Here is a 19,672-nt window from a genome sequence, read left to right as displayed (position 1 = left end):
AAGGGTTTTATTAAAGACATATGTTAATAAACTATTTTAGAAAAAATTTTATGAAATTTTTTTTTTTTTTTTTACAGTTTTTTTTAATTGCCCATAAATTTTTTTCAAAAATGATGGATATTAATGTGTACCCCTAAACCCTTGTAAAATAAGAAGAAGTAAAGGACACAATTGCACAAAAAAAATGAAAAAAAGCAAATGAAAAAGGCTACAAGGGCTTAAATTACAAAAGATAAGTGGCTTAAATAATAAAAAATTGTAACTACAGGGGCTTCTGACAAAATAATATCTCTTGCGCATGATGTCCATTCGAATTTTTTCGACCGTTGGGCCCAAGCACACAAGGTAACCGTTATATTCAAAAAAACCAAGAGAGAGAAACAAAAAAAAAAAAAAACTCCCATACCGTTGCATCGCTCTCACTTTACAGTTTTTTCTTCAAATCCAAAACCCCACAAACAAAAACTGCGGAAAAAACAGAGCAAAAGCAAACCCCACTGATCAATCAATGGGTTGTGCTTCTTCAAAACTGTTCAGAAAAGAACTCAAGCGAGAGTTATTTTTCAACAATGGCGGCGGAGAGTCTTTGAACCACGTTGTGTCTCTCACTTCGAGCACCTATGGGGTTCTCAACTTGGACGATGAGAAACCCATCAAAGAGTGTGTCTCAGAGACCAAGAAATTGCAGAGATCTCCTCCTCCTCATCCTCCTCGTTCTCGTCGTGAAGAGCCAGAGGTTATTAATGCTTGGGAACTCATGGAAGGTCTTGAAGAAGAAGGAATACCCATTCCAAAGAAGAGCCCGAAACCCCGGGTTTTTCTTCGTGGGTTTACTGATTTTGATTCCAGGCTAAGTCCAGCGAAGTTCTCTGGATCTCCTAAGAAAGCGATGAGATTTTCTGGGAAAGAGAATAAAGGAAGGGTTAGTTTGTTTCGGTCTGATTGTAGCCCTAAAAGTATTCTGAAAAGTAAGAATTTTTCTGAGAATTCTTGTAAGGCGGTGTTGAATTTCAGTTATCCGGTGAAAGGGTCTCCGATTGGGGCTAAGAAAGTAGAGTCTCCTGGGAGTGACTTGGGGTATTTGTCGAGGAGGCAGAGTTATAGTCCTCTTTTTGATCCAGAACTCGTTGAAAATTATGAGAGAGAATTGTCTGAAGAGGAAGAACAAATCAAGAGGATGGTTTCTCCCAATGCAAAATTGCGTAGAGCAAGGAATACCCAAGTATTGGAGTCTAGTCTTCTTCATTCTTTTGTGATGAAGTGCCCTCCGGGTGGTGAAAACGCGGTTGTTATATACACAACAACATTGAGAGGGATCAGGAAGACTTTTGAAGACTGCAACAAAGTCCGGTCCATCATTGAATCATATTGTATTCAGGTGTTGGAGAGGGATATATCGATGGATTCGGGGCTGAAGGAGGAACTGAGGGGACTAATGGGGACAAAGGATGTGAGGGTTCCACTTGTGTTTGTGAAGGGAAGGTTGATTGGTGGAGTTGATGAGGTGGTGAAGTTGGAAGAGGAAGGGAAATTGAGTACATTATTTGATGGGATTCCAAGGGCTCTTGGTGGATGTGAAGGTTGTGCTGGTGTGAGATTTGTGATGTGCATGAATTGTAGTGGAAGTTGTAAGGTTTTGGATGTGGAGCAAAAGAAGATGGTGAGGTGTGGTGGGTGCAATGAGAATGGGTTGATTCAGTGCCCTATATGTTGTTAATATTTAATTCAACCATAATCTTGGGTTGATTTGGGTATTTTGGTTAGCCCTTGGTTCATTAACCACCCTTTGGATGTGAAGGATAGCTTGAAGATGGTCTTTTGGGTAATGGGGTTCTAAAGTGGGTTTTAGGCCTCTTCTTTATGCTGATGTTTTGATTTGGTAATGCTTGCTTGTATTACTGATATTTGCTTTTTTTTATTTGACTGATGTAGTTCAACATTCTTACACTCGTGATGAACTTTATGGAGACTTTTTTTTATAAGTTCTTGTAACTGATTTTTATATTGATATTGATTTTGGGGGTGTTTGAATTCTAGAAGTGAGTTGCTGTACTGATTTTAAGCATTTGATATGTGAATGTTTAATGTGATAAATATACCTTATCTCTATAGTATGAGAATGTGTTCCATTCTGATAATTTTGATAGGAGGCTTGTTAATTTTGATCTTGCTATATGTCAAAGTTGATTCACTGCCAAGTTTTGCTAAGTTATCATCATCAATGGTTTTCACCCTTCAAATGGTTAACTCAGTTGTATAGAAATAGCAGAAATCATCAAGTTTTATAGGAAAGGTTGGTTTAACTGCATTACTAATCTTGAGGTTTTAACTAGTCACTCTCACCATTTTTGCAAGCTAATACCAGACTCTTTTCTTTCTTTCTTTATTTTTTTATTATTTTCATTTTATATAAACCGGGCTATTTTAACTTCCTTTACGTATATCATATACCGTTCAATAGTTTTTTTTTTGATAATTCCGTTCAATTAGTTGTTATATATAAAAAGAAAAAATAAACTGAAAAGTACTCAAATTTTTTGACCATTTGAAAAATCAAGCACATTAGGCACCACCGTAAATCTGTAATATCAACTCCAGAAGGATTTACATTGGAAATAAATTTTGGGATCATTGCAAGGAGTAATTGATGGATTTTTGCACAGTCATCATTTTTGGAAAAAAAATGTGAATTTGTAGTATCTTTGCATTACTTTTTTTACAAGACAAAGATAATCAATTGACTCCAATTGGAGGGTAATTGAGATTGTAATAAGGAGCAACTGGTGGATATTTGCAAGTTACCTGTCTCTGAAGCAATTTTTCTAGTTGAAACAGATCCACATATTGGTAACAAAGAAAATCAACCGTGTCATCCTCACCAAAAATTATATACCAAGCCTGGATCAAGTGCTAAGTCAGGATTTAGATGCCCTGATCCAAAGTCAAATGGTAATGCATCATTTCCTTTCGATGATTGAATTATACCTCCTGTACTATCTCTAATTACAACGGTTTAAAAAATATAAAAAAAAAAAAATGTAAAACCATGTAAGCTTTAAATGAAAAACCAATTTATCATGAATATTTAAAAAATGATAGAGCAAACACAACTAGCAGATCAGAAAAATAATTCATAAGTGTAACCAACATTATAAAAAGAAAAAGAACTTAAAAGCATGACAACCACAAAGCTATAAAGAGCCTAAGTACTATACTCCAATGTATATGATTTTTTATATATAGGTCACGACTCATGAAAAAGGGAGAAATAATATCAGTAACCTATTGTCATAATTGCTGATTTGCAGCAGGACTCCAATCTCTATGAATGGATTTTATGGTTGCTGCAATACCAGCAGCATGAGGACAAACCATAGATGTACCCAAATCCATTTCAAAGAAAATCGCATCAGCATTTTCACCATTTTGAGGATGGTACGCTGCCAAAATATTGACCCCTGGTGCAGTAATGTCAGGCTGCAAACACAATTTCAGAAATATAAACATCATATTATAAAAGCATTGATATGATGAAGTCTTGAGTAATACATATTTTGCATCATAAACATTAGAAAAATAATAATAATAATAATAATAATAATAATAATAATAAGATTCTTGTTAAATAATGGAGGAGGAAATGCCTGCTTTAATGATGTCAGGAGATAATGAACTAGATCCTTTTGAAGAGAAGATAACTATTCTCGGATTAGGTTTTAACCTTGTTCTTATTGAATAAAAAGCTTGCAACCGGACTACTGCAATTATCACAAATACTGTCAAATTACATATTTTTACACTATATAGTTCAACCCAAAAACCAAAGAAAGACCCATGAATTTAGGCATATAATACTCACTTTGTGCTACGCATTTATCTGTCGGCTTCACCTTTCTTAATTATTATCATGGTAGGAACTGCAAAATTGTATATCATATCAGTTCCTATACCTGGAGATATGAGGACCATCCCAGCACCTCCTTGTTCTGTTACTACTTCTGATTTCTCACATACTTTTTCATCCCATGATTCCAAATTATGCACACCACAATCTTTTTACTGATCAGATGAGATCGAGTGTATCTTTACAATAGCTAAAATAGAAAGCAAATTAAGTTAATTAAGATATATGTAAGACTAATGAATTAATAAGTGTACCGGAACATACCTAGTGACATACTTTACTCACATTGCTACCTGATTAAAATCCCCAAAAGCTGCTACTACAATTTCATAATAACCTCTTAGTTCATAATATAAGTTACTTATATCCATAACCTTGAAAATTTTTTCCCCGGTTTAATCAAGACTATAATTTTTAAACTATTTGATAAGATATTGCCTACCCTCAATACTCAACATAGTAATAGAACATTAGCTAGTTCATACCTGCAGTTCTCTTCTATTTCCAAGACACAAATTAGCAAAAGCTTTCTCGATTAATTGTACTTGCTGCAACTATCAAAAACCAAGGAGCTGCATTCACAACACTTCCAGCAGCTCCAACATTGCCAGCAGAAGCAGAAACAAAAACTTCATTTATAAAAGCATTGAGAGCTCCAATTGAAAAAGCAATCTTTTAAATAGTTCTGTGGTGGACCACTGGGACAAAGAGACATAGTAATGATTTTAACACCATCATCAATTGCATCCCATAAGCTTTATGAATGTCAGAACATGTACACTAGTTAATTGTTATGCCAACAAACTTTGTACGCACCTAATCGAGTAAGAGGTGCCCCACCTCTGCTGTGTGGCTCTTCCATCCTTGTACATTCACCAAATTCACTTCTGATCACACATCTTTGGATGCTGTATGAGTGTCATGGCCAAAATCATTGCAGGGGGATCGATAAACAGTTCCAAATGATTAAGGAGGGCCAATTTGGTCCAAAAATCCATCATGATAGAATTGAGACCCAGTTAATTTACTGCAAGCATTACACATACAAAATTGTGAAGTGTCAAAACATTATTGATAAAAGAACAAAAGGTGTAGATTGATATATTATAAGGAATGCTGATTTTTTAAATAAGTATCTAAAAGAAAAGTAAAAAAGTCAAATGAATTATTGTCTAATTTCATTCCAAGGCATAACTTGTACCATGACCAGAAGTAAAGCTTGAAATAAACCTTCTGAGCACAACAAATTTTATTACATAAACCAAACAAATTGATAAGTCAACTTTTAAATATAAAAACAAAAAAGTAATTCAAAAATGTACTTATTATGCTATTGATGTGATACCAATCATATTCATTATCACGTCAGTATGTAAGCATTTTATGGTCAAATTTATAGTAGATTTAGAGTTTATCAAACCTTTTACCCGTTACAATTGGATTCCTTGAATTCATAGCCTGTGACACAACACCCTCTAAAATTCTCTGGCACAAGCCCTAAGTGAATAGAAACTCAAGCCCCAGTTAAAATTCCAGACACCTGTAGATTAAAAACTAGTATCTAACATTTTACTAATTGATTAGTATACACTAAAAATGCATGAGAAAAGAGAGACTTACCACTATCTAAATGGCCAACCATGACATCGTGCCTGTTATCTTTGCTGAAGAATGAAACTACGATTTCTCATAAATTCCATGACCTTGTTGTGTGAAGATGATGAACAGTATCCTCAACAACAGATGCAATTGATTCATGTTCTGTACAATGAACGCAAAATTATAAATACCCAAAAAAAAAATGTATACTAAATGCAAAAAAATTACCATCAGAATCATATATCGCCAAATTTCACACACTTGATATCCTGTCAGCTTGTTCTGGTCCTCTGAAACTCTCAAGCATTGTTGTCCGTAAGTACGATACAATACGTATCATATCTTGTGTAAAAAGTTTCATATTGTATTGGCGTATTGTAAGTGCTCATGAATCGTACGATACTGTGTGTGAATCGTGTATCGTAATTGTTCGTATCATATGATACATAGACAAATACTTTAAAATGAGTTTTTTTTGTTAAAATTTGTACTTTTATTTGAATCTAACAAGTTGTAGATCTGGCTTCTCAAAAAAAAAAAAAAAAAAAAAAAGTTGTTAGACTTGTTTTAAATACAAAATTATTAGGTAATTTAATTTAACCTAATAAAATAACATATTCATAAGTTTTTTTTTTTTTTTTTCTTTCTTCTACAAAATTTGGACTATATAATAAACACTTACACTTCACTTTAATATTTAAATATTTATTTTCTATACTATGAATAAGATATTAATTGAAAATATAATTTTTTTTATTTTTTTTCATTATTATAAGTCCAAGAAACTAGAATGCGAAGAAGATTGTTTTTTTTAATTGTTAAAATAAAAAGAACAAGAAGAGATAGTAAATATTAATGAAGATGAAGAAAATTTTAATGAATAAATAAATTTGCAAAATGATAAACATGATGATAGCATTGACTTAGATGGGGTTGATTAATTAGCCAATATGATGAAAATAAATTAATTTTTGGGTCATTTGTAATATATTATCACTTTTGAATTTAAGCAATTTGAATGTGTATATTATAAACAAGTTCTAGTTTGATTTTTTAGTTAGCTTGTTAAATATTATTACATGAGTGATGAATAAATTAGTCATTAACTGAATATATTCAAAATTTATAATGAATATACCCTTTATATATTAATATCTATAATTTTTTTGTAAATTTTATTAAGTATTTGTGTATCTTACGATACACGATACGATATGATACATAATACTAAAAAAAAAAAAAATCAACTCACGATACGATTCACGTTTACTAGCTCTCAAGCGTAATGATACACTTGCTCTTTGAGCTGCATCAACACCGAAAATAAAATATGAATACTATAAATATTAGGAACCAACATAAAATTTTTCCACACATAAATTTTTAGATTAAATTAGAGATTTCCTTCCAACAAATGAAGAAAGCATTTCATGGTTGGAATTGATCACCCTATCAGAGTCTGGATATGAATGTGCACAATGTAATGCTTGACCATATAAAAGCATATCCAAATAGTGACATAACTCATAATTGTTACTTTCATTTTTAAATAATATAAACAGCAAGCAAAAAAAAAAAAAAAAACACTATAGTGTCATAAATCATAATACCTTGTGAGTAACATGTGGTCCTTGAACTTTTTTTTTTTTTGATAAACAACACTCAATAAACATTCATTAATCTAGAACAAAGTTCAAATTGATTACATCACATTGTATTTGGTCCTTAATAATTAAGGGGGTATCCTCTACCCAAACAATACAATCATCTAAATCTTTGGCATTTTTTGCCAATATGTGGGCTGTCCTGTTGTAGCCCCTTCTGGTGTGGACAACCTTCCACGCACTAAATTGTCTCAGAGACCATTCAATGCCTTCAATTACCTTCCTTATGGAGCTTTGAATGGGACCTTGCCCTCGCAGAGCACTCACCACAATCTGCGAGTCGCTCTCAATGATGATGTCTTTGAATCCAAGATCCCATGCCAATTGTATCCCCTCCTCCACGGCTTTGGCTTCCGTCTCCAATGCACCCAAAGGCAGCTCCATGCGTTTACTCATCGAACCCATCAGCTGGCCCCTTTCATTTCTGATCACAACACCTACTCCACAACAACCAATACTCCCAAAAACAGCTCCATCTGTATTGATCTTGTACTAGCCGAGACTAGGAGGATTCCATGAGGGCATACCTGAATTGGGAGGCCGAGGATTAACTTGATGAGTCTGCCTCACTTCCTCTGCATACTCCGCTGCAAATCTTACCATTTTAGCTACTGTTTTTCCACTCCCTTCATGTCTGAGTTTGTTCCGGTTACTCCATAAACTCCAACCCATAATTGCAAACAAAACCCAATCAACCGCCGGACATCTCTCCTTTATTTCCCAAACAATGTCCACAAAGTCCAGGCAAGGCTCAAGCAAAAGGGGAAGCTTTATCTTTGTTGCACTCCAAACCTTTGCAGCTGTTTTACATCCCCACAGTATATGGCTGACAGTTTCATCTCTTCCACGCACATCACAGCTAGTTTCCACCTCCACACCTTTCGACTTTAATCTAAACTTTGTTGGGAGAATGTTTTGCACGCCCTCCACATGAAGTGCCTAATTTTGTTTGGGCAGTCCAAGTTCCAAATGAGCTTCCAAATGGCTTTAGATTTCGACCCATCTGAACTTTCCCCTCTTTCTCCTTGCTTATTTAGCTTCGGCATCAACTTCTGGGCTGCCCAGTAGTCACTCTTCACAGAAAAACAGCCATTAGGAGTCCAAGCCCACACTATGGAGTCTTTGGGAAGCCTAGGACTAAGAGGAATTCCCAATACAGTTTCAGCTTCATGGGGAAGGAAAGAGTTTCTAACCAAATTAGCATCCCAGCCACGTGTCTCCCTATTGATAAGATCCGAAACCATCACAACATTACTTGAAGGGCCCCTTGGACTGATAACTTTGAATGAGTCCGGATTTGGAATCCATCTATCTTCCCAAATATGAACCTTTTCCCCATTTCCAATTACCCATCTAGAGCCCTTCACTACTAAGTCCTTGGCTGCCATGATACTCCTCCAAACATAGGATGGTCTATAGCCCAATTGCGCCTCCCGAAAGGAACACCCCGCAAAGTACTTTGCCTTAAAGACTTTATGGACAAGGGAGTGTGGATTTTGTTGGATTCTCCAACCTTGCTTTGCTAAGAGCGCTAGGTTGAAAGTCTTCAAGTCTCTGAAACCCATGCTCCCCTCCGTCTTTGGAATGCATAGTTTTTCCCAAGATATCCACGCCATTTTTCGCTCTTCATCCTTCTGCCCCCACCAGAAATTTCTCACCATAGAGTTCAACTCCTTGCATAAAGAGTCCGGGAGTTTGAAACAACTCATAGTATAGGTAGGCGTGGCTTGGGCTACGGCTTTTATAAGGATTTCTCTCCCTGCATTAGAGAGAAGTTTACCTTTCCATCCCGCAATTTTCCTTCCCACCATCTCTTTGATATGATTAAAGGCTTTCCTCTTCCCCTTACCCACTAGTGGCGGCAACCCAAGGTATTTTTCATGATGTCTTACAATTTGAGCTCCAAACAAACCTTTTACTTGGTCTTGGACTTCCCTACTTGTATTCTTACTAAAAAATAAGGAAGTTTTCTCCTTATTAAGCCTTTGCCCCGAATCCCTTTCATACTCCTCAAGCACCTTCATGACTCGATTAGCTTCATCAAGGGAAGCCCTACAAAAAACTATGCTATCATCCGCAAAAAGAAGATGGGAGATTCTTGGAGCACCCCTACATACTGCCACCCCTTTAATATTCCCTAATGCCTCCTCCTTTTTTAACATAGCCGTCAACGCCTCCGCACATAGAAGGAAAAGGTAAGGGGAAATAGGATCACCTTGTCTAAGCCCCCTCGATGGGATGATATTTCCTTTGGGAACACCATTGATCAAGACCGAATAATTAACCGAGGTCACACACATCATCATAAGTGAAACCCACCTATCATGAAACCCCAATCTTCTCATCATTGCTTCCAAAAATCCCCATTCCACCCTATCATAGGCTTTACTCATGTCGAGCTTTAGAGCCATAAGGGCTTCCTTTCCTTTTCTTCTTTGGTCTATACAGTGCATTGTTTCAAAAGCCACTAGTACATTATCTGTAATGAGTCTTCCAGGGACAAAAGCACTCTGGGATTCATCAATCACCAAAGCAAGGACTCTTTTCAGCCGGTTAGCTAGGACCTTAGCTATTATTTTATACAGGACATTACATAGACTTATCGGTCTAAATTCAGTAATTTTTTGAGGGTTTTTAACTTTTGGAATAAGGCAAATGTAAGTTTCATTTAAACCTCTAGGCAAAATTCCAGCATTCAACACATTCAAAACACAATTAATCACATCAGTACCAACCAAATCCCAGTAATTTTGATAGAAAATCGGGGACATACCGTCTGGTCCGGGAGATTTTGTTGGGTGCATCTGTTTGATAGCTCGCATCACCTCGTCTGCCTTGAAGTCTGCTAATAACTCATCGTTCATTTCAGAAGAGACCCAGGTATCAATTGCGTCCAAGCTGGCTTCAAAGGGAGAGCGGTGATCGGACTTGAAAATATTAGCAAAGTACTCCAGAATTGTGCTCTCTATACGCCCCTGATCTTCCTGCCACACTCCATCCGAATCTTGCAACCCCATTATCCTGTTCCGCCTACGTCTTTGACTAGCAGTGGCGTGAAAAAACTTAGTGTTCCGATCTCCCCATTTGATCCAAAGCGCTCTAGACCTTTGATTCCACATGATCTTCTCCCTCAGAAGAGACTCATTTATTACTGCCTTCAAACTCCTAATCTCCTCTGCCTTCTCATTTCCCTGTTCTGTGGCTTCAAGAACTTGGAGTTTTGACTGATTTTGCTTCAATACCTTGTTCACATGCCCAAAGACACGCCAATTCCACCTCTGTAATTGATCTTGACATCGCTTCAACTTATCCATAATCGTTAATCTTGAGTCGCAATACAGAGGATCCCATACCGACTCAATAACTTCCCTACATCCCTTATCCCTCGTCCACATAGCCTCGAACATAAACCTTTTCTTTGTCGACTTTTTTTCCTGATTACGCTTCAATGCAAGGACCAGTAGACAATGATCGGAAATGGAAATTGAGCAATGTTGCACGCTGGCCTCTGGGTACATCTTCAGCCACTCATCGTTTGCAACCATTCTATCAAGCCTCAACTTAGTTCTCTGATCACCATGTCTTCCATTGCACCAGGTGAACCGTTGCCCCACAAAACCCAAATCAGCTAAGCCACACCTTTCCAAACATTCTCGAAACTCTGCCATCTACTTGCCATTTCTTTCCAAACCCCCTGACTTCTCATAAGAGAAAGCTATCTCATTGAAATCGCCGAAAACGATCCATGGAAGATCGCTTTGAGTTCGAAGAGCTTCCAACAACTTCCATGATATGTGTCTCTTTTCAGTATCCGGATGACCGTAAAAACCGGTGGCTCTCCAAAGGGTGGACGAATCATTTTCACACACAACCACATCAATATGGGAATTTGAACAACTCTTAAAACTCACCTTAGCACCCTCCTTCCACAATAATGCAAGTCCACCGCTCCTGCCATCACTTGGGACGGTGATACCTTGTGTGTAGTTCAGCTTTGATTGAAGCCCTTTTATTCTGCTAATACTGGCCTTTGTTTCAGCTAAAAAAACCAGCAGGGGTTCTCGTGTTCTCACCTCATCGGCAAGAGTTCGAACCGCCAAAGTAGACCCCATACCTCGGCAGTTCCACGCCATCACGATCATTGAGCTCGGCGGGGCTGCGCCGCAGCCACCGCCTCTCCGCCAACTGTCTCTTCTTCATTCTCTAGGGTGGGTTTCCTCTGGTTTTTTCCCTTTCGTTTTTTTCTGGTCAACAACGTTGGGATCCAGTTCTAGCAATGGAGTTGGACCCAAACGTTTTTTATTTTCCTGACCGAGGCCCACTTCAGTGCTCTTTCTGCTTGATTCTCTTGCTAGACGTTTCCAGTGTCTAGTTGTTGGGCCAAGAGTTTCAGTAGTCCAGCCCTTATTTACCTCAAAAATCATTGCAACTGGGCCTTGTGGGCCATCCATTTTACCCGGCTCAGTTTCCTGCTTTACCGCGTTCGTGTCTGGCGCCAATTCAAAATTGAATTTTGGCTCACTCCCCTGTTTTGATGCACTCACCCACTGCATAATTTCAGTCTCCTCAGTATGGATTAACTTCGAATTTGTAGCCCTTTCACTATTTTGTGCATCAAACTCTCCTGCCTTTTCTTCTCTCAGCTGGGCCTTTCCTTCTCTGTGAGAGCTTTCTGTCAATTGCTTTGGGAGAGGCAGATTTGTTTTAACCCAGGTAGGGCTATCGTCACCCCTGTCAGCTAGCCTAGGCACGTGAGGGCTCCCCACACAACCGGCCACTCTCAATTCATTGTCGTACCTCTTCTCCGTCTCCGGTCTATTTCCGGTATCTCCTCCTTCTTCAAAACCTCCTTCCATACCTGAGCTGTGATCCACCTTAAATCCTCTCCTCATGGGCTCTCCTCTTAGCCAAGCGCCATATTGAAACTCTCCATTCGATTGAAGAGCATTTGCATGACCTTCCGGACACTCCTTGATACCGTGACTGAGCATACCGCACTTGTAGCAGAAGTTTGGTAGCCGTTCGTACCTGAAGTTAATCCAGCGACGCTCCCCTCCTTCTATGGTCACTTGTTTTCCCCTCACTAGGCGTTTCGTAACATCAATTCGAACTCTCACCCTCAAACACTTTCCCCATTGAACTCCTGACTCCGAAACATCCACATCCAAAACTTCCCCTAACTTAGAGCCTATTACAATCCCAGTCTCCCTGGTTCTGCTCTTCAATGGCAAATTGAACATCTGGATCCAAAAGGGAGACCACTTCAGTTCTATCTCCTTAGGAGTTAGTTCGGCTTCAAAATCTTGAATGATTACTAACTGTTTCTCATAACTCCACGGACTCATGTCCAAAACTCTCCTTTTTTCCTTTTCGTCACCGAACTCCACCAGAAAAATATCTTCCTCTATCTCTGAAAGATACACTCCCTTTTTTGGTTTCCACATCATCCTTAGATTCTTTCTCAAAGTGTCTAAACTGATACTTCTGTGTGTGAGAACTTTCAAAACAGCGCAAAACTTCCCTTTCTCTATTGCCGCTTTTGTGCTACCACTCCCAAGCTCAACGTCATCCGCCTCTTCCTCTGTAAAAGACAACTTCTTCCATAGCTCTTCCAACTCCTCCGCCAAAATTCCCCCCCCCCCCCCCCAGCTCTACAATAGATAAAACTTTTATCGTTTTCTACACCCACCAATTATACATAACAAACCACCGATGACCTTACCAAAGGAAGGTCAGAAAACTCTTGCAATAGAATGCAAGACGCTCACCTGCTGCTACAAGCCAAAAGGCTAGAGAGCACTTTCATTGACAATGGTTTTATGTGGTCCTTGAACTGTACTTGAAGCAAGTGTGACAAATGAACAATAGATGAGAACACTAGAAATTTTCATCTTCATTTCTGAACTCATACACACACCACACTCTATCAAGTTATTGCAAAGTTTAAAAATATATAATTTCTTAAATAGGCCAGTTTTTGTTAAGTAAGGACTTTAGGTTTATCTGTCAGACACAAGTTTGTTTTGAAAATTGAAATTTAGCTCATAATCTTTATCAGGTAAGTATTTTACACTTTATCCTATTAAGCATATATAGTGTTAAAAACTTGAAACCACATGTAAATTTACATCCTTTTTATAAAATTAAAAAAAAAAATTATGTCTTTCTTTGTTAATTATCTGATTTTAAAATTTGGTTGAAACCGCATGTTAAATCATCTGGTAATTTTAAATTATGTCTATCTATTTTAATTATCTGTTTTTTAAATTACCTATTTTTACAAATGAAGGTCTCTATTTATCAAATTCTCTTGTATACAATTAGAAGGCTTTAAGGAATATAGACCAATTGAGAGCCAAAGGCCAAAAAAAAAAATACATTTGAATGCTTTAAGATCCCATTTTCAATGTCTGATTCTCTATATTCTGGAGTGAGAAGACAATAGACTCAAAAAGTTATTCCTAATTGATATTTTTGTTTAATTCACTTCTTCTACCTAGCATTTTATTGTGTCATAAAGTCTGAAAGATGCTCAAATCATTAAAATTAAATTATAAACCTAATAAACATAAATGGTTTTTTTTTATAAAGAAATTAAATGGTTAATATACAGCAATGCTATCCACGTATCAAATTTTATACCAAAGGAAAATACTAGAGCTACGAACTATTTTACGGGCTGATGATATCATGACCGATTATTAATAAGTAAAAAACTATAAAAAACTTGAACTTTGGCTTATGACCCCTCAATCTCCTAATAACTTATATCTGTAAAGTAATTATCATGCTAAGGGCGTCCGATAAAAACCTTCTAAAAAGTGAATAAAATGCTCACCATCAGGTGAGAGCCACGTTACATTTGTATGATATTGCAGCCGATCATTGGTGCACCTGTACTGAAAAACTGTGGAAACCGTTACACCTGATTCCTACCCTAACCGCACGTGTTGCGACCATGAGTTCCACATATAGCAGTGTTAACTGTGTAAGTCTAAGCCCAAGAACTTTCTCTCTCTATCTCTGTGTCCAAAGCTAAAAAGCCTCTAAGCACAGTATAGCTTCTCAGTACTATGGCTGGCAAAAGGAGAAGAAAGCTCAAATCGTAAGCTGTTATTTTTTGTTTTTTTTTTTAATATTAAGTCAAATTGAATTGTAATTTATCTTTTTCCTTAGCACAATTTACTTGCTTAAATGAACTGGTTTTAGGGTTTTAGCTTTTAGGGGTTAATTCAGTTGGGGTTTATGATGGAATACCAATGTGTTTTTTACACAATTGAGAGCTTGAATTGTTGGTATTTGGAGTCAAGTTTGAAACTTTTGATGGTTTTGTGAAATGGGTTTTAGACTTTTAGTGTGTGGCTGTGAAATGGTTCAAGGGTTTTACGTCTTGAACCAATCAGAGTCATAAAAAGTGAAGGAAGCTGAAATCTGATGCAGGAAAGAAGCTTGAATGGGCTCTGATACCAATTAGAATTCTAGATGAGATCTTGAAGAATTATTGAAAAAGGTTCTATGTTTAAGGGTTTAGCCGTTTAGGGTAATGAAAATATGGGATTTTGAATATGTTTGATGGCTTTTTGGTATTAAAACAATGAATAGAATGTGTAATGAAGAAAGATAAAGCACTAGGCAATCACACCCTCAAAGCTTTAAATTAGTTGCTGGAATTTTATTGAAATCAATCTCAATAAACCAGCAACTTTCTAAACTAAAACTTAGTACTAAGACTTAATAATAATTAAGGTAACCTATTAAAGGTGCCAAGGAGCCGCACATCAAAATTAGACTACAAATCTTGAATCTTTTGGTATTTAATCTTGTTTTTCCTCAAACTGTTTACTGATCACATCAATATTTTAATTTTTTTCTTTAATTTGCATTTAATGTTTTAGATTAAGTCAAATTGAATTGTAATTATATTCTTTTCTTATTATTGTTATTTTAAAGAGTTTACTTGCTTCTAGTTAGGGTTGCATGAAATGGTGTTAGGGTTGTAGGGGTTAATTCAGTTGGGATTTATATACTAATGTCTTATTACAACAATTATGAATTTGAATTGTTGATATTTGGAGTCTAAGTTTAAAAATTTTGAAGGTTTTATCAAATGGTTAATGGGTTTTGATCTTTGGCAATGAAATGGTTCTGGGGTTTTACATCTTGGATCAATTAGAGTCAATTGAAAACTTTAATAGATTTTTCATTAGACTTTTAATCTGTGGCTATATTAAAGTGATTGATTTGTGCTTATGATCTAATATAGTAATCTGTGGCTATATTAAGTATCATAATTTTTTTTATTTTAATCTAATATAGAATGCTTTATTTTAGATGAGAGATGAAGGCATGTTATAGAATTAAAAAGAAAATAAAGTTAGGCAAGTTCAAATTATGTAGATAGCTTTGAATTGATGGTTTTGCTTCTTTTTACTGTATTTTAGGCTAAATCTGGATTATGTTTAGTGTATATATTGGTGTGGGGTAATCTGATAACATTATGGTTTCTTGTGGTTATTTTTCTCATATTGTAAGTGGTTTATGTGCATATCAAGTTCATTAGCTGTGCTAGAATGGTCAACATATATTACTGTGGTGATTTTCTAGTCAGTATCTAGTAATACTGTTCTTACTGTTTTTATATGACATTATAATTTTTTCCTCTCAATCTCAACCACTGATGGAGAGGCCACACTACATTCAATCTGACCTGGATCATTGCGAAGAAATGAGATTCAGATATGTATATAATGTGGATTCACTGGACTGTCTCCTCTGTTGTAACATTTTGGGGGGCTCTTTAGTCTCAGCATATAATTTTTTTTTTTTTTGATAAGTAATAAGTTTTATTGCTATCAAAAAAGGGACACCCTAGTACACGGAGTTTCAGCATATAAATTTTAGCTGGAGTTCAAATCTCTGTCTTGCATTACATTTCTTTCAGCATTTTGTTGTTCATTATGGCGCATTTCGAGCTCATTAATTGGCTTTGTTCGACATTTTTGTACTAGTACTTATCAGGAGTTTAATTTTTACGTATAGGTTAGCGGAAACAATCAGCGGGAATAAAAGAATTGCAACAAAGGAAAAGAGAGAAAAATTGGAGCTGCAGACTTGGTCTGACCTTCCTACAGAACTTCTGGAAGTGATTGTGTCCCGTCTAACCCTAGAGGACAATGTGCGTGCCTCTGTTGTTTGCAAAAGATGGCACTCAGTTGCAATTTCTGTCCGTGTAGTAAATCAATCACCATGGCTTATGTACTTCCCAAAATATGGTAACTTGTATGAATTCTATGACCCTTCACTACGCAAGACCCATTCTATCGAGTTACCTGAGTTGAATGGGACCAGGGTTTGTTACACTAAAGATGGTTGGTTATTGCTGTATAGACCTAGATCCCATCGAATGTTCTTCTTTAACCCCTTTAGTCATGAAGTGATTAAACTGCCAAGGTTTGAGTTGACTTATCAGATTGTTGCCTTCTCTTGTGCACCAACATCTAGCAACTGTATGCTATTTACAGTTAAGCATGTCAGTCCCACAATCGTTGCTATTAGCACCTGTCATCCTGGGGCAACAGAGTGGGTTACTGTTAATTACCCAAATCGCTTGCCCTTTGTTAGTAGTATTTGGAATAAGCTTGTTTTCTGCAATGGACTGTTTTATTGTTTGAGTCTCACTGGTTGGCTAGGGGTGTTTGACCCACTGGAACATACTTGGAGTGTCCTTTCTGTGCCTCCACCCAAATGCCCCGATAATTTTTTCGCCAAAAATTGGTGGAAGGGCAAGTTTATGGCTGAGCATAAAGGAGAAATTTTAGTTATTTACACTTGTTCTAGTGAAAACCCCATTATTTTTAAGCTGGACCGGACAAAAATGATATGGGAAGAAATGAAAGCCCTTGATGGTGTCACACTTTTTGCGAGTTTCTTGTCCTCTCATTCCAGAACTGACCTTTCTGGACTAATGAGAAACAGTGTCTATTTCCCTAAAGTCCGTTTCTATGGAAAGCGTTGCATATCATACTCTCTTGACAATTGTAGATACTATCCACGGAAGCAGTGTCATGACTGGGGAGAACAAGATCCTTTTGAAAACATCTGGATTGAACCACCCCAAGGCTTCTTGAGCTTCACTGAAGAAATCTAGTTTCTCAAGTATGTTCTAGTTAAGCATTGATTATATGTTTAGTTATAACTCAATTTAATAGAATGCTAATTCGCTACGAATTTCTGTATAAGTAGTTGCCTAGAAAATATTTGTTATACTTTTTAGAAGAATTCATGCTGGATTCTGTTTTCTTTTCATCATAAGTGTATCAGATGTAAAATTGTGCCAAATAGTGTGTAATATTTATTTTTACTTTCAGTTCTTAAAATTTCTATATAGATAATTTCAGAATCTTTACTTACACATTGACTTTCAGTATTTGGTAGTTTCTCTGAAATCTTTGCCTCTTGAGACTTTTCATGATATCCAAAGTGGGTAATATAGTCAGTTTACTCCCATAATCTCCTTTTCATCACCAATAAGATTTTCTTTTCTTTTCTTTTATTTATATAGTAAATAATTTTATTCCAAAAAAACTACCTCATGAACAGTACAAAGCACCACATGATAGTCTAAAGAAAACTTACTCTGTGAAAGTAGGATGTTAATACTACTATCTTTGTTTTTTTATTTTCACAAGGTATGTCCTGTATATGGCTCTATTTTACGGGACCTGTCCTTATGGTCTCTTATAACAAGTAAATTTCATTTAGTTTCTTTAAAATTGAAAAACCGTTTATTTTAAGCAGATAACCAAGAAAACAATATATCTTTCCTCATATTGGCTTGTTCAAAGTCTTCATTTTGTGCCCCTATTTTGGGCTTTTTGTATAAATTCTGCTCAGGGAAAGAAAAGAGCCAAGCTCTTGCTTTCTCATGGCGCCAGAAGCTACAGAATGCAAACCCCTGCATAATCAATTATCTTTTAGTTTACGTTGTTTAATCCAAAATGAATTTTATCCCTTGTTCAGGTTCAACTCATTCTTTGTCTTGTTATACAAGACATTCATATTCATCCAAATGAAAGTCCTTTAACTTGAATCACCTTCTGACCTTGAACATGATTTACATCATTAAAGCTGTACTTGCTTATTCAATTTTTAACTTGACACCAATAAAATATTAAGAAATGTGTCTCAATGTTTGTCAAACTTCAGGCACTAAATAGTTTCACATACTTCTTGATATCCATTTTCTTCTCCTTTATTATGTTTCTAATCTTGTTGATGAGGATTAGCAATGATTTTTTTTAAAATTATTGTAATAAGTTTGTCCAAACATGGTGAGTGAATTTGCACTGTGTGGAATAAAAGTTCTAGTGATCCTTGAATGCAATCACCCTTAGGGTTCCTGATATTCAAGATTAATTGCAAATACAGGAACTTTAAGATATGTCACTGAATGAAGATCGGTTATGTTATTTCTCCATTTCTTTTTTGTTATTGCTTTCACTGTTGCTACCTTATGAAGTGGGAAGCATGCTATTTCGCTTGTTGAATACAATTAGATGCATTGGCAACTCCATATGAGATAGAATAACATTTTGCACACTTATTTTTTTCAGACTTCTTGAGATAGCTTACGGTTCATGGTATAACTGCTGCTTTGTACAATTGCACGCACCAAAGTTCATGAAATTTCAAGATTTTGAAAAAATTATCAGTACCATGGTGCACCCGTAAGCTTTTAATAGGGATGGCCAAGTATGTTTTAGAGCGTATATGTTTTCTGTCAAATTGTGGTTATATTTCATCCATTTCTATGATTGGGACTGTTTTGTTGATGTATGAAGTTCGAGCTCTATTGTTTTTCACCAAGAGGGTAGTTCAAAAGCTGCACGGAATGTGAAGACCAACCATTTCTTCAACTCATTTTGTTATTCAGAATTTTCAAGAAAAGGTATGATTTGAGGGTTGTCTCTGAGGTTGCAAGGAAGTTTGTTTGTTTACAAGCAAAATTTTTCCATCTTAAACCGCAGATTGGATTCAAGGAGCATGCCCAAAGGCTGCCTGGAAATTAGCATGATTAGAAGTACAAGTGCATCATTAATGACAGATCAGAAACAATTATTCATGTAAATGTTGCAAGCTCCGAGATTAGTCAGATTAGCAATTGAAAATGACTTGTGTGTTGGGATGGCACCGGTTATAATCCAACATGATTCAATCTGTATATTGTTCTTGAGTCTTGGCCATGGAATTCTATTGAATTAGGTTTTCAACACGATATTGAACCATCCTTATTCCATTGAAACCTTCTTATTCTTTTTTTTTTTTTTTTGATAAACTATTCCATGGAAACCTGGTTTCTCATAACATTTGCGCAAATTTGTCCAAAAATCTGAGATGCCTATGCCAGAAGAGAGTTTATTTATTTGCCTTAAAATTTAGATCTTGATTTCTCCCATCTCAATCTGCATCTGGCCACTAGGTCAGAATAAATCACAAAACCCAGCCT

At 36.3% G+C, this 19,672-nt stretch overlaps 2 protein-coding genes and 1 long non-coding RNA gene across 5 annotated transcripts; 2 read left to right on the top strand and 1 right to left on the bottom strand.

The window, feature by feature from the left end:
• The first annotated feature begins 388 nt into the window (after positions 1 to 388).
• Positions 389 to 2,036, top strand: LOC115953422. The gene has a single exon (XM_031071061.1). It carries the CDS (start codon positions 509 to 511, stop codon positions 1,715 to 1,717), a length of 1,209 nt encoding a protein of 402 aa, XP_030926921.1. The 5' UTR covers positions 389 to 508; the 3' UTR covers positions 1,718 to 2,036.
• A 1,614-nt stretch (positions 2,037 to 3,650) lies between these two features.
• LOC115952405 lies at positions 3,651 to 4,549 on the bottom strand. The gene is made up of 3 exons (XR_004083399.1): positions 4,390 to 4,549; positions 4,169 to 4,223; positions 3,651 to 4,094 (listed from the first exon to the last, which is right to left on the bottom strand). It is a non-coding gene; the product is annotated as an uncharacterized LOC115952405 (long non-coding RNA).
• Positions 4,550 to 14,134: 9,585 nt separating this feature from the next.
• Positions 14,135 to 19,451, top strand: LOC115951330 (F-box/kelch-repeat protein At1g57790-like). Of its 3 annotated transcripts, none has more exons than XM_031068536.1 (3): positions 14,135 to 14,272; positions 16,207 to 17,322; positions 19,100 to 19,451. In XM_031068536.1, exons 1-2 carry the CDS (start codon positions 14,241 to 14,243, stop codon positions 17,312 to 17,314), a joined length of 1,140 nt encoding a protein of 379 aa, XP_030924396.1. In that variant the 5' UTR covers positions 14,135 to 14,240; the 3' UTR covers positions 17,315 to 17,322; positions 19,100 to 19,451. The 3 variants fall into 3 exon arrangements, with proteins under 3 accessions (XP_030924396.1, XP_030924398.1, XP_030924395.1); XM_031068538.1 differs by lacking the exon at positions 19,100 to 19,451 and adding an exon at positions 18,780 to 19,066; XM_031068535.1 differs by lacking the exon at positions 19,100 to 19,451 and having other exon boundaries at positions 14,138 to 14,272; positions 16,207 to 17,527.
• Positions 19,452 to 19,672: the final 221 nt, after the last annotated feature.

This window comes from Quercus lobata, chromosome 7 (assembly GCF_001633185.2).
Source record: "Quercus lobata isolate SW786 chromosome 7, ValleyOak3.0 Primary Assembly, whole genome shotgun sequence".
Lineage (NCBI taxonomy): Eukaryota > Viridiplantae > Streptophyta > Magnoliopsida > Fagales > Fagaceae > Quercus > Quercus lobata.
Note: the sequence above shows the minus strand (reverse complement) of the source record. Positions and strands in the feature narration are given on the sequence as shown.